Source organism: Podospora bellae-mahoneyi, chromosome 5, assembly GCF_035222275.1.
Source record: "Podospora bellae-mahoneyi strain CBS 112042 chromosome 5, whole genome shotgun sequence".
Taxonomy (NCBI): domain Eukaryota; kingdom Fungi; phylum Ascomycota; class Sordariomycetes; order Sordariales; family Podosporaceae; genus Podospora; species Podospora bellae-mahoneyi.
Genome location: NC_085884.1, coordinates 3,944,398 through 3,958,920, shown reverse-complemented (window position 1 = coordinate 3,958,920; position 14,523 = coordinate 3,944,398). Strand labels below are relative to the sequence as shown.

The 14,523-nt window shown below is 51.6% G+C and overlaps 4 protein-coding genes across 4 annotated transcripts; 2 read left to right on the top strand and 2 right to left on the bottom strand.

The window, feature by feature from the left end:
- Positions 1-862: 862 nt before the first annotated feature.
- On the bottom strand, positions 863-1,477 carry QC761_0085980 (uncharacterized protein; the record flags this gene model as incomplete). The annotated part of the gene is made up of 1 exon (XM_062872904.1): positions 863-1,477. The coding sequence occupies one exon, from the start codon at positions 1,475-1,477 to the stop codon at positions 863-865; it is 615 nt and encodes a 204-aa protein (XP_062731555.1).
- A 203-nt stretch (positions 1,478-1,680) lies between these two features.
- Positions 1,681-2,055, bottom strand: QC761_0085970 (uncharacterized protein; the record flags this gene model as incomplete). The annotated part of the gene is made up of 2 exons (XM_062872903.1): positions 1,681-1,957; positions 2,000-2,055. 2 exons carry the CDS (start codon positions 2,053-2,055, stop codon positions 1,681-1,683), a joined length of 333 nt encoding a protein of 110 aa, XP_062731554.1.
- A 20-nt stretch (positions 2,056-2,075) lies between these two features.
- On the top strand, positions 2,076-3,873 carry QC761_510090 (uncharacterized protein). Its single transcript, XM_062880216.1, has 2 exons — positions 2,076-3,369; positions 3,424-3,873. The coding sequence occupies exons 1-2, from the start codon at positions 2,647-2,649 to the stop codon at positions 3,784-3,786; spliced, it is 1,086 nt and encodes a 361-aa protein (XP_062731553.1). The 5' UTR covers positions 2,076-2,646; the 3' UTR covers positions 3,787-3,873.
- A 3,413-nt stretch (positions 3,874-7,286) lies between these two features.
- On the top strand, positions 7,287-9,096 carry QC761_510100 (uncharacterized protein). The gene is made up of 3 exons (XM_062880217.1): positions 7,287-7,782; positions 7,842-8,209; positions 8,272-9,096. Exons 1-3 carry the CDS (start codon positions 7,463-7,465, stop codon positions 8,346-8,348), a joined length of 765 nt encoding a protein of 254 aa, XP_062731552.1. The 5' UTR covers positions 7,287-7,462; the 3' UTR covers positions 8,349-9,096.
- Positions 9,097-14,523: the final 5,427 nt, after the last annotated feature.

Genomic DNA, 14,523 nt, shown 5'->3' with positions numbered 1-14,523 from the left:
ACTTGAAAAGTCCAAACGCGAGCAAGCTAAAGCCCACACCCAAGACGGCCAGCCAAAACTGAACAGGGAGATACGAACCCCACTTGAACGTCATAGGATGGTCCCAAGGCCATGGCGTATTTGCTGCAACCAAAAAGAGAATCACGCTTCCAAGAAGCAATGACTCCAGTGATAGAACCCCAACTTGGCTGACATATCGTCTTGTTTTAGGGTTGGCGATGCCCTTCACTGTCGTGCAAAAGAGAGCATATAAATGAAATATTTTGAAGAGAAATCTTAATTGTACCCCATGGAAAAGAAATGTCTAGTTCTTTGAGTCATCTAACTGGTCTTAAGTAGATGGCAGCACGTTGATGATCAAAGAACGAAGCAACTAAATAGATTAAACCCGGGATTTAATGACGGCATACCCCTGACCCAACAAAGCCAATGATCGCTCATTCTGTCGTCTCTGGATAACCTATACTACACCAATCTTCGCATATCTTACACCCAATGCTGCGTCGTCGACTGTTGGAATAAAGTCTCTCACCTCTCACTCAAGTTCGGTGTAGAATCCAGTATCGTCATAGGTGGTCAAATTACCATTGTCACACTGCACTCAAAGTAGGTAGGTATTGAACATAGGGCATTAGCTATGATTATACCTATTTACACCTTAAAATAAAAGAATAATGTATAGAAACGAAGATTCCACACCCTGAAACTAAAGAATACCACATCAAAATGAAAAATCAACGTCTTATAAACTAAAAGCAACGCCTCCCATTCAACCTTAAATCCCATTAAGATAAACGTCAACGCATATTCCTCCCAAATTATCCCCTTATTTCCCCCTTTCATACCCCTCCCACCATCTTTCCTACTCCTCCCTCCCCCTCTTCACCCCCCTCTTCACCGGCAACGGAGGAGGCGGCATCAACTTCGTATCACTCAACGGAGCAGGCGTACTCATCGTCGGGCCCTCCAACGCCAACCCACCACTCGCGTCCCTATCCGGAATCCCCTCCATAATATCCCCCCCCTCCCCCTCACCCACCGGCTCAGCCTTGATAGCCAGCGTCAACCCCTCCTTATTCGTCTTCCCCTTCTTCCTGAAAAAACACCCCGGATCATCCTTCTGCTTCCCCACGCAAATACCGCAGTACCCCGCCGGCCGGAGCAAAACCTTGTACGGATCAAACATCACCCTCCTGTGAGCGTCATCGTCAAAGACATCACCGCACAGCTCACACCGATCAGGATGCTGGGTCTTTCTCGTGTGGTCAAACGTGCGGAGACGGTGGGAGGTGACATCAGGGTTGGGCAGCCAACCGGCTAGGTTGCGCCCCTGACTGGCGTGCCACATCGCCGCGGCGAGGTGAACGTTGCGGTCGATGACGTCCTTTAGGAGCTGGTTTTCTAGGAACTGAGCGGCCGGCGTAGAGAAGGTTGGCCAAAAGGCACTGCGCGCGGTTGTCGGTGATGGTGCGCTCATCGCTGAATGCCTCAATGATGGCAATTCCGAGGTTCTGATAAGGAAACGTCGGCTTGGCCTCGAGGACGCCCTCGCGGCCGGATAGTGCTTCGTTGAAGGTGCAGAGGTCTTCGAGGTGGCGATCAGCCAACTGGCCGAGGAGAGAAGGCGTCGTTGCGCATCGTGTCAACCCCGAACTGATCAGCTAGATTGAAAATCTTGACTTAGGTGGAAAACGTGGCGTTGGCTCCTCGAATGTCGAGATATTGATCAGGCAAGCGGTTGGAATAGAGTGTACGCAGTAACATGTCGACAAACTCCGTCGTGAGCTCACGGAGGTTGATCTCGGGCTCTTCCTTGTCATGATCATTATCCGGAGCCTGCTTCTCAAACGCCTCCTTGAACCAGATGGATCGGGTGCTGAGTAACATGCGGTGAACTCTCCAGGTACGGCCGTCGGCCAGGATGGTGCCATTGGAGAACTCGCCCGTCTCGAGTACCCTACCCAAAACCAGTTAGTACGTACAAATCTTTAACAAGCACAATAGGGCGGAAAGGGTGACTTGCTTGAGCGCTCCCTCATCGGCTCTCCAAGCCATGGGAATTCTCGGTGTTGTATGTTTTAACGGTGATGCCATCACTTTTACCAGTGGCAACTCTTTTGCTTTTTTTCTTTCTTAACAATATTTTAATTTGTCCTGGAGAACCCTTTCAGGATGTCTGCATTACGGTCAACTTCCCAACTGACGAATTAACCCCGACCCCTCATCTCCTCGCGTTCGCTTCTTTTTCTCGCTTCCGGTTGAGTTGCATGTCAGGGTAGTATTGCACGGCGACCTGTTACTAAAACATCTCCAGTGGACCTAAATTTCAATAGTGGCCCCCTCCCCTCTCTTTCCCTGAGTTGGCTAACTATGACCCTAGGCGCATAAGTATAGGGCAGGCAACCATTACAAGCACTTGGCGACTCGCCTCATAGGGCGACAGGGCTCTCGGACTCGGTAGCGTGGGTCCCATGCACGGATGCTATGTAGGGTTCGGAGTAGGAAATGAGGCTGTTCAGCATCACAGGTGAGGTTGCTTTTCTATATTAAAGCTGAACTTCACTCCAATGCTGTTGAGTCCTGTCTCTTTTCCACCCTCACCCACGACCACGTCTTCAACTTCCCGTCATCAACTCCATCGGCACCATGAAGGTCTCTCTCGGCTCTGTGCTCCTTGGAGCGCTGCTTGCCAGCACACCCGCTGAGGTTGTGGCCCATCCTGGCCATCCCAGTACGTGCGTGGTCACCACCAAGCGGAAGGAGTTCCGAACCTTGTCCAACGTCCAAAAGCTCAACTTCCTGGCCTCGGTCAAGTGCCTCATGAACCGTCCCCCCGCCCTTTCAGCCACATACCCAGCCTCGACATCACGATGGACCGATTTCCTCCTCATTCACCAAGCAAATACCCCTTTTGTTCACTGGGCGGGCCAGTTCCTCCCCTGGCATCGTGCGTTCCTTCAGGACTTTGAGGATGCCCTCCGCAATGAGTGCGGTCTTATCGGCGGCATCCCCTACTGGAACCCGGCCCTTGACTTCGCCAATCTCACCGCATCACCAGTGCTGTCTGGCCCTCTATCCTTTGGTGGGAACGGTGTTGGTCCCGTAGTCGTCCCGCCAGGAGGCCAATCCAGCGATGGCAACTGCGTCATTGATGGCTTCTTCGGCAACGTCAGCGTCCGGGTTGCCCAGGGTCCTGCTCCGGGCCAGGTTGCAGACCGGTGCCTCCTGCGCTACATCCGCCAGGACTTTGCCTCCTACTGGATGAACCCCAGCCATGTTGCCACAGTTTTGGCTCAGCCTGACTACGCAACTTTTGCGCCTCTCATTGAGGGTGATATGATCCCTCCTGATGTTTTCCCTACCATGGGCGTAAGTCTTTGCTTCGAACACACACCAGGACTCGTAGCTCACACTCTCTGACAGATTCACACTGGTGGCCACGCTACTATGGGTGGTGACATGTCTGACATGTTCACCTCTAACTCTGACCCCATCTTCTACCCTTTCCACACCAACATCGACCGTCTCTGGGCCAAGTGGCAGGCTGCCAACCCCACTGCCCGTCAGTACGACATCTCGAATCCCATTGCTCCACGCGGTGTTATTCAGATGTGGCCCAACCCTCCTGCCGGCAATGTTACGCTTGACTATGAGCTCTCGCCACTCAAGGTGGGCGGCTCTTCGACTGTCACCACGGTTGGGCAGATCATGAATACCAAGGGCAAGGGGGTGCCGTCTGCGCCTGGGAAGCCTAATGGGATTTTGTGCTATGAGTATGTTGAATAAGATATCATGTTAGCTTGTGGTGTGGTAAAGGAATAGAAATTTGAGGACACCTATCTGGTGCTCTCCTTTCAGCAGAACTCGTGTTTGCTACGCTGTGTCGTAGCTTTGAAGTTGTGCTTTTTGCTTTTTTATATCTGCTAGGCTTTGTTGGAAGAGGAGATAGAAGGGGGTGTTTTGCCGCTGTGATGACTTTAGGGGATGATGTCGATTCCAAAGAGAATAAATCTATTCGGGATTTTTTTAGGCTGATTCGCGAAGGGCATAAAGCTACTGTGTCTCCACTCCCTCACACGCCTCCACGCTTCAACACTGAGCAGTCTCACACTGAAGTATGAGTTCCCTCTTTAGGTCTCTGCTTCATGGCACTGGCTGCTTGAATCCCATTCCATGGAAGATCTGAGCCGAAGTAACGGTCCAAAGCGTCTTCCGAGAGCTGTTGCTTGTCCTCTTTCAGGCTATCCTTGTTCGACTGCGTGTTGCTGTTCGGGCTAAGAGATGTATAGTCAGTGAAAGCCAGCAGTTTGGCGCAATGAAGGGGGTCGTATCAATGATCCGAATCAGAATAGGATTACCCACCAGGTGGTAAACCCCGTCTTGAAAGACTGGCTATTTTTGATGGGGGACTGATTCGATATGTTGGGGGGCCTTGGTGTGGCCAGTATGAGTACCTGAGGTAATGGGAACAACGACATCCTTGTCATTGATCTCGAACGAATATAGCAGGCGAAAGTCTTGTGCGGGCAGTGGATCAATTCATCATTTTTTCAAGACTTACACAAGAAGGCGGAGACCATTCAGGGGTACATAGGGTACATAACAATAGTTGACCTGACCGAAGTATGATATACTGATCCGCTGTGGCCTTGGGGGTCTTGGTTACGGTTCTCGCAACCAGGTATCAGCATGCCTGTCTCTCTTTGTAAAGATACCTAGGGATAAGAGCCCTCTATCTAGCCCGAGCGGATTGGAAATACACCTCCGTGTCACGTACTCCAATTTCTGCCTATTTGATAGTACCTACCAGATGCCTTGCTCTGGCAGAATATAATGGGATGCAAGCTGAGCTACCTAGTGTAACTCATAACGATCAATCCAGCCTTAGACGACATGGCTCAGGATAATAAATACTGCACAAACGTACATGTACAGAACGAATATGATTCCCTGTTTACATTTATTCAATGAATCGCACATGATTCCGTGGCCCCATGGAGCCTCGTACTTCGTATCAAAATCAGTCGTACCTTGAGCGAATGCAAAGGTCTGCGCCACATAGCACTCTATTGGTAAAAAGGACCCCATGAGTCCAGCCCTGGGGAATCAAAAACGCACATTCTTGCATGTGCCAGCATTACACCACTGGACGCCAGACCAATACCTCCTGCAAGAAAGAGGCTGCCAGGGAATCATAGGGGAACCAGAGAAGAAATCTGTGCGGCACACCTGCTTGGGTCAACCAGATTATTGCATACTTGTGGAATGACTTTCTGCAAGACAGTCTCTATTTACGGTCAACGGGGGCATAGTTCGTATTAGACACGCCATCTCAGTCACAGTGACGGGTAAGATGTCTGAGAGCAGTTATGGTGTCCCCGAGAAATTACAAGTGCTTGCAAATGCTAAGCTTTTCCAGTACTTTTATAGCACGGGGAGGCCATTGGCTCAGTCAACAAAGCCTACTTCAGCCCGGTCAGTCATCAAACTTTTCTGCCTAGATACCTTCCTAGAGATCGACGTTTAGAGATTGATTTGACACGTAGAGGCTTGAGGTATGGACAGGAAGACAGGCTCGGCCACTGCGGAACTTGAAGTCTTGGGTTCATGACACAACTGAGCTAAGATGTCTAAGTATAAAGCCCCTCCGTTCTGACTAGGCCTGGTAACATCATTCTCATGCTTCAAGTTTCTCTCCAACTCTTTTCTTGCACTCAATGCATCAACCATACCTTATATTCACTCTTTACGGACACCGTTGCACCTGCTGAAGTTGCAGCGGAGGTCCTGCGTGAAATCACAATCTGCCAGTAGATCTTGACCCTTTTTACTCAGAATTACATTTTGTCGTTGCTATTAGGAAGCCAGCCAACTGAACCATCGCTAGCAAACCACCACCTGCACGATGAGGATTGTTTGGCTCTCGAAACCCCTTTTAGCACCAGACGGCCGCAGTCATGGGCACAACCGCAACTTGGACACCAAGAGGCACGGGTTCCGACATACAGCGATTACGTCGACCCAGCGACTACTACCGACAACATCGACCTCGGCGCGTTGGAAGGGTACCGCATGTTATCTGTGCGATCTGCCCAAAGCATTTGCAAACACCAAGGATTTCAAGAACCACTTTGGCACGGTACACCTTGATCGTAAAGAATTTGGATGCACAGGGTGCCTGAGTACGTTCAAGACGAACTCAAACTGCAACAGACATATTCGAACTGCTCTCAATTGTCAGGAACGTCGCGCCAACGTCGAAAATCTACGCAACAAACGATATGGGTTTTCTCCTCACGCCTTCCCCGTCAGCATTTGATATATCTCACCTCAACTCAAACATTCGGCATTCTCTTTGGTCGAGGCATGAAAGAACAGGAGAGGGGATATCATGTGCTAGCATGTGTCCTTTCTGCTTGGTTGGGAATGAACGGTCCTGTCTTTGGCGAATGACACCGGTGTCTTGAAACCAACAAGGCACGATTGAAGATGGCAGGGGGCTGCTAATTCTCGTTGCGCTTATTTCTTCTGTCTCTGTCTTCTCTTTGCACGCGGCCTTCTTCCAGCAGGGTCATGGTTGCTGACCTGCGAATTTGGTTTTGGAAAGCTTTACCCTGTGCTTAATCACTATTTCGAAATTTAGTTGATGTTGGCTTTAAGCCCTTTGGCAGGCATTTTCTTTGCCTTTCCTTTGCTTCTTTGCTCTCTTTTTCTTGCCTTTTGCTCACGGCCCGGGCTTTCATCACCACATATATTTCTAGCCACTTCACCTCTCATTCCGGTAGATTTATACATCATCTTCATTTTTCACACCGTTGGACTTTTTCATTTCAGTTGGTTGCTTTCACTCTTTTCTGTATTTGAACGTTTCTTCCCTGTAAGGTTAGATGAGATCGAATAGATACACCTAAGGTACCCTAGTTTCTATACTTGGCGTACCTACCATATTTCGCAATCCGCCACCAACTTCGTCATAGTCAGTGAGTGTTTTCGGGCTGATTTATTCTCGGGAAAGGAAAATGAAGAGTCCAACTCCCCAACAGCGGTTAAAGTCACTCCCTGCATTTGGATTGGTGATGATCAATATAAAAACCGCAGTATCGGCGGCTAGTATAGCCATCCGTATTTAACCAGCACCATACCCATCGGGCCGGAGATATTTTGCTTCATGCCCAAACAAAATACCAACCGCATGCCGCCAGAGTGCCGGTTACCCCAGGTTTGTGTAGATGAGTTCTGATGATCCATGCCACCCTGATCTGCTGACAGCCCTGCTCTCCCCTCCACAATCGCCATCCATATTCTCGAGACGGTATTCCGTTCGCCCCCCACATGGCCCGAAAAAGAGCAGTATTTGAGTGTTCTGGGAAGGAAAAAACGATATAACTTCCCCATCCCCACTCGTGTGACATACACCCATTTCCTTTACACCAGTATCTGCTTCTGCATCTTCCTAGTCAATATGCTCGCAGAAACCCTCACCACGGGGCTGCTGCTCATCACGAGCGCCAGCGCCCTCCCAGTGATGAGCCCACTGGAGTACGTCAAGCGAGCCGTCAACCCCGGCGTCGTCATCAGCCAATGCAGCCAGCCCAACATGCTGGCACTTGCCTACGACGACGGTCCATACACATACACCTCTCAGCTCGTCGACATCCTCGACAGAGGCGGCGCGAAAGCCACCTTCTTCTGGTGCGGTACCCTGTACGGATGTATCTACCGCCAAGAAGCCGCCGTCAAGAAGGCATTTGCCTCTGGCCATCAAGTTGCCTCTCACTCATGGTACAGTACTCCCCTTTCCACCTCACCCGTCCATCATCCGTCTAACAACCTGCCACCAGGTCCCACAACAGAATGGGCTCCATGAACGCCAACCAAATCCGCACCGAAATGACCCGTGTCGAAGACGCCCTCGTCAACATGGTCGGCGTCAAGCCCGCCTACATGCGGCCTCCTTATCTCGACACCGGCGGCCAGTTCTTGAACACGATGAAGACGATGAACTACAAGGTCATCACCAATGACATTGATTCCGGAGACTGGAACAACGTCAGCCCCCAGCAATCCCAGCAGCGGTTTCAGCAGGCGGGTGCCCGTGGCAATGGGCATATTCCCCTCATGCATGAGGTGTATCCCGGAACGGTTAACACGCTGACGCCGTGGTTGATCAACTGGGCGAACCAGAATAACTTGAAGCTTGTTACTGTTGGTAAGTTGCTTTGACGAAGAAGAGTCAAGGTTTTGACAGTGTGCTGACTGAGATGGAAATAGCTGAGTGCGTTGGTGATCCAGAGGGCTCATATCAGCCTGGTAATTGGACTGCAAAGGTTGGGCCGTACAACTGCTGAAGCAAGTGTGTTGAACTGGTCATGTTCAGGGGTACGATCACCTTTCCAGGGAACTTGCTGCCCAAGACAACACGCAGGTAGCCACCGAATGCAAACACCTCAACCAAGGGGACTCTCCTCACAGAAAAAACTGCAGTCGTATCCCAACTGCCAATCCCACTACCAATAACGTATCGATAACACAAGAACTTCAACGCTGGGAACTTGGCCCGAGGCTCATGCATATCATCCAACCGTCATCCTGACACACCTGCAGCAGCCAAGATACCCGTCACACCGAGGCTTGGCTACCACTTCGGAAAAGAGTGAGGCTATCAAAGATAACTCTGCATCTTTAGCCTCTTGTCAATCCTGCCACACATCCTTTCGCAAGTCTAGCATCATTCCCAGGGTCACAATGAGGCCCTCACCAACACCCACCACAGTGACAGTACCTGGCCAGCCATACCTGCATGACTAGACCTCGACTACCGCCGTCACTGCGCCATCGCCTAGCCACATAGCCGTTACAACTCCAATGTCCCGATAATGCACTTTAGGTTGCTAAGTTGTCGTCCTGTCCCTGCCTTGTTTTGTCAGCTCTTCTGCAGTAGCCTATGCTTGTGTCTCTTCTCATCCAAGCTTATGATATCTCCAACCAAAGCAATCGACTGCCCATTATTAAGGCTTGTTGCTGGTGCAACCTAAGCTCTGACCTTGATCCAATCTTTTCATCAGTCAATGTCCTGAACTCTGCTCCGTAGCATCCATCACAATTCCAGCACCAAGCATCAAGCATCAAGCATCAACCACCAAGCACCAAGCCTGACACTCCACCCCAACGCCCAGCCTTTCTTTCCAACAACAACCGTTCCACAAACCCACTCTTTAACCACATGGGAAAGTGGAAACAGCGGAAGATGCCCATCCCCAGCGGAGCTACGGTCCACAACCTCTTCTGAACCACAAAAAAAAAAAACCCCGCCAAACGGGAAGAGTGGAACCCATCATCATGAACAATACATATGCAGCACCATCTGCCTGCCACCGCAAACTCCCAAGCGCTAGCCAAAATGTCGACATGTTCCATCGGATTTTCGTCCCTTTTGAGCTCTTCCCCCCCTCCCACCCCCTCCTTTCTCAGCTTGGTCGTGTGGGTGGGCATGCAGCAGCACCCTTATTACCCACCGACGACGCTTTCCCCGTCCGCGTTAGTATTGCGAGTGAAACTCCTTAGGTAATAAATTCCACGACGGCTCATCGGGACGTTTCGACGGCACATTTTCCCAACCAACCCATCATGAAACAGTGCCAGAGAAAACAAAAAAGTGGCGATAATCGCGAGCGAGTGCGAGTCCCGCTGAATGCTTCCTTCCCAACCCCTCCCGACATCGGCTTTGCGCTGTTTCATTCATACGTCTTTGACAAGAGATCGATAATGTCGGCCATTCTTCCGTTTCAAGTGAACATAACGGCAGCTTCGGATTTTAGACCACGACCAAAAAAAACAAAGTAAGAATCAGACCGCGGCCCGATGGTTTGGAAGACACGCCCATCCATCCTTCCCTCCCACCCATTCCAAGCGAGGGCTTGGCTCGTATTATTACCAAGACATGAGGTGCCGGTAGCGGGTAGGATTGAAAGGATGGCTGTGGTGTTTTGGGAAATCGACAGATGTCATCCTACACACGTGAGCGGGACACGATGCGGAAGGTGCTCTTCTCGGCCTCCGAAGTGACCGATGTCCGACACAGGCCGCCGGCGTGCGGTCAATGCCAGAAGAGGGACCGGCGCCCGTGCCAAGCCGGAGAGGTGGGGAACTGAAATAGCTCGGCGCCGTGATGATGTCCTGCCGGTGCCTGAGCTGATACAGCTTGTTGTATCCCAACAAACTACGGGATCCGCACAGCTTCATCAGATTCCAGTTCAAACCCTTCTCCTTCAGCGCGATGATCCAAACCAAACCTGATCTCCGCTAATAGACCGAAAACACCCACAGCACAACAACCCGACACCATCTCCCAATATGGTGTAACAAGCGTTAGTGTCGGCCGCAAGCGCCCTACTGCTGCGCTAACAGCTGGGCTTAATAAAAAACAAGGCGCCCCCCCCTCAAAGATGTTTCGCTTCCCGCAAGTGAAGCCCAATGAAGCGATATTGAACCAGGAGAACTAAGGCTGCCCCAGGACGTCCACGATTGTGAGTGAGACATTCCAGAAGGGTTCTAACGCTGGCCGGGGAAGTGGTGTCGGGGGGCCGAACCGGCATGCCACACTTCTTCTCGGCCGCAGATCTGGCCCCCAATTGGTTCAAATGTGCGCGCCACGAAAGGAGACATCCTTGAGATCGGAGCGGACTCCGGTGGGATGAAGCCAACCAGGAGCGAGGAAAGTCGCGACCAGAAAACGCGTTGATGAAGTGCTGTAATTTTTGGTGAAAGTGCTGAGATTCGGGGAGAACTTTGTAGGTAGCTGGGACTTCTCGATGGCTCCTGTTCTCTTCAATCCTCTTGTCCCTCCTGTTCCATTATCAACGGGTTTGCATAATGTGATCTCTGGGCGATCCTTGCCAACAGCTTTAATGCATCAAAAGGGCCAGACGGAAGGTTCTTTCCCGCCATGATTCCGCCATTCTTCAGGTACAACTCGGCATGACTATTCTGAGATCTCGATTCGATGTCATGTCGCTTTCGCTCACTTTCTTATTGCTGATGCAGGTCGACGAATATGGAAGTCGACCTGAATGCCGGCGTGGTGAAAAGCGGGCCAAGACCGCCAGCGACCTTTAGCTTGTCCCAGTTCCATGCCGGCGGTGTCTGGAATCAAGTTTCGTCGGTCCAATTGGCCAACCCCCTCGTTCAAGATTCGATAAGTTGACATAGCCCTCATCAGCTCGTGACATCAGCAAGATGCCGGCATGTCTTCGAGGTATGTAATGCAGGTACCTATGCCGGACATTTGGGGTTACTTGGCCAATATTCATCACGACAACACGACATCGCAACCATGCACCACACCAACGCGCCGGGGAGACGACTTCTGCGACCTAAAGGAGGCCGTTCTCCTATCGGGTTCGGCCCTTGCGGCATGCTCGTCAAGCGATAACACTTACATACGGCGCAGCAGCATTACAGAATCAACTTGCCGCATGTACCTCGTCATGTCCAGCAATGGCATCTGGAGAAAATGATGTAAGTCCCCAAGTCCTGAATCCAGCTATAGCAATAGCATGCTGATCAGAGACCACTAGGTCAAAGCAACAGGTACGGAGTATACCAACGTCGGTGGCATGATAGCACGCCTAACCCAATCTCAGCTGAGCGAACGGAACTATCGTGAAGCCAAGGGGCCCGGTGACATGGTTTCGGTAATTTAGTTTAGTGCCGCGCCGTGGAATGTCTTTCAGGAAGAGATAGCAGCTTGGCTCGAGGCTTGCATGTCAAAGTTTGGGTGCTGATAAATGATAAAAATACTCGTCACAAAAGAGCCTCAGCGTTGCAGGACAGCCTCGACAATGTCTTGGTACTGCAAAAGAAGATAGAATGCGGTAGCCGAAGATAAAGTGAAAACGAGCATGAGGAAAATCGACCGACATCTCGAGTGCCGAATCACCGAGGACAACGGTGATGACGAAGGAAGCTCGGCAGGGCCATTCGGATAGGCCGAAGACTGACCATGTCGGCGTCGATCGTACAAGTGAACCATCAAGGTGCTGAGCGACAAGAGATCCTTCCCTTTGCGGTGATCTTGGTTATCCCTGAGCACCGGGCTCAGAGTCTAGGCCATCGCGGGTGTAAAGGACGGTGAGGATTTGCAAACAAGATCACCTGCCATATTGAGAAGCTTGTTGTTGATAGCAGACGAAAGGTGAAGGTGAAAGCTTCTCTCGGTGAAGCTATCAGAAAAAGGCCGCGTCGGGGATGGTGTCGCAGGATGGTGGTATCTTCGGCTCTTTTCGCTGGTGAAGCCGAAAAACCCCACATAGCACCGGGACCTGCCCAATCTGGGGCATTGGGCAGTGGAAGCGGAGCTGGTGGGATGAAGCTCTGGCGATTCATGAGACAGACGCAGGCGATGACTCGCGTGATTGTGTCCTTTCAGAAGCAGGTGAAGCTTCCACTGCTTCTAAAAAGCTTCCAAAGTCGGCCCTGACAACCTGGCCAGGTAAATGCCTGAAAGCGAGGCAATTTTCCACGTGTTCTGGCAAGCCCAAGCAATGAAGCTTTGACATATCGATTGCTTTTTCTCCACCATTGGGCCAGACGCTCCGAGACCCCTTCACTGCCTCGAGCAGGACTTTCCTTGTGAACGGAGAAGTTCGTCTCGTTTTTTCCTTCGACACCGAATGGCCTTTTCGGGGTTTCGGCATCAGTGGCATGTGAAGAGGGACTTCCAGCTTGTCTATTGTCGGAGTTGCGGTGCGAGTGACAGCGACAATGCGACCGAAGGAACCTGGACGGACGAGCCCTGGGGAAAGCTTGTCATCTCATCAGTTCCATGTTCCCAACCTGGAGAACGAAGCATTCGGTTCGACGGAGATCCAGAGGGAGCAAATCCATGGGTCTGTGTGCCAGACACATCAGATGGATCTAGGAGAATAATAACTCTGGCAGGGCCTCTGTTGACCGGTGTGGGTCAAACGGTCGTGCAGAGGAGGAGTGAGCGCGGTCAGCGGCCAGCGCGCTCGCTCACCTGAACGGAATGCCCGCTGTCCCGAAACATTGGGGATTTTGGTGCATTGGCACATCGCGGAAGAGCTCTATGGAGGAAGGCGCACCGAAGTACCGAGTAAAGCCTTTTTGCCCCATGGTTTCGCAACTGTCGCGATGTAGCAATGTCGCAACCGATATTGGCGAGAGACGCACAACACGGCAGACACCACGTGCCCGAGTGCTGGTGCGCTCCTTGACGCTCGCGCCTCTCGCCTGTGCTTAGGCTTGGACGGATAGCGGGTGCGAAACAGGCGCTGATTCGCTATGCCTGGTTCTTGGAAGTTGTTGTGGCTTGTCTGATTTCTCTACTGTATTACGAGAGAGAGCCCCAGGTGACCGGTGCAGTCGATATGGGTATCGAGAGACCGAGACAAGAGACAAAGAGATGGCAATGGAACAGCCCCCAGCAGCTCAATAGCCCACGGCAGGAATGCGCGGAGGAGGTCTGCCCGAGGGATGATGGTTGATAATAATAATGGGCAAATAAACGATGGTTGGGCTGGTACGCTGGCACTGCTGCTGGTTGATGGTGAGCCAAACTGAGGTGAGGGTACTGCGGCAATCGGTAGTGGGTACCTCAGCCAAGCCCCTCAACGCCTCAGGTCCCGACCGTTCTGGCTCTCCCGCCCTCCGTTTCCACCTCAGCACCGCACCTCAGCTGTTCGTTCCCTTCCTTCTCTCCAAGGCATCACGGCCGGTACCTGTCTTTACCTCCATACCTATGTTCAGGTACTTACTACCTGCCCGCTTCTGCTGCCAGCATACCTATCTATCCGTAACATCAAACATATCCTTTGCTCCTCCTGAGCGCTTTCTGAGACGGATGTGGCTCGACTTCTTTGCACCAGCATTGCAAAAGATGCCGCTTTGGGTTTAGGGAAGATATCGCTATGAACGAGACAACCAATTCGAACATGGCTTGTCTCAGTTTCTCTCCATTGGGACCTCCAAAAGAACGCTGTCAGATTTTCTTCCAAGCTTCCATTTCCCACCAGGGCAGCCCTGCCCCCGCTTCTCTCACACCCTCTCGGCCCGGCTCAATCGCTGGCCCCTGTCCCCTTGTCCCCCCCCCCCTGCCTCCTGGTGTCAATGGAGGACTGGTTACTCTAGGTACCTCCCCTGTCCTAGCTCTGTTGCATCCTCCACTGAAGCTAGCTTCTCCAGTAGTGCATATTTCCCGACCCCTACCTCACCACACACCCAGGCTTCGAGTATGCATGGTTGATAGCATGGGTTCCCGGTCTCGCTCTCCGGCTTGACAGCTCTCCTGCGGCTTCTATATCTACTGTACTCCTCTCGACATCCCACAATGCTATCTTGACTTTCGATCCCAGGTCACTCCCAACATCTACGAGCTCACTGATTTCCACATCAAGACCAAGACTCTACACCACAAGATCCTTAGCCACCTCAGCTTTGTCTTTCACCTCCATCCACCACCTCCACCAACCACCTACACCAACCATCCACAACAACTCAGTCAAA

Excerpts from the sequence above, each read along its gene's own strand:
- QC761_510090 (XM_062880216.1), top strand. The coding sequence starts at position 2,647 with ATGAAGGTCTCTCTCGGCTCTGTGCTCCTTGGAGCGCTGCTTGCCAGC. Across the intron at positions 3,370-3,423 it reads ATGTTTTCCCTACCATGGGC|ATTCACACTGGTGGCCACGC; the intron begins GTAAGTCTTTGC and ends ACTCTCTGACAG.
- QC761_510100 (XM_062880217.1), top strand. The coding sequence starts at position 7,463 with ATGCTCGCAGAAACCCTCACCACGGGGCTGCTGCTCATCACGAGCGCC. Across the intron at positions 7,783-7,841 it reads CAAGTTGCCTCTCACTCATG|GTCCCACAACAGAATGGGCT; the intron begins GTACAGTACTCC and ends ACCTGCCACCAG. Across the intron at positions 8,210-8,271 it reads CTTGAAGCTTGTTACTGTTG|CTGAGTGCGTTGGTGATCCA; the intron begins GTAAGTTGCTTT and ends AGATGGAAATAG.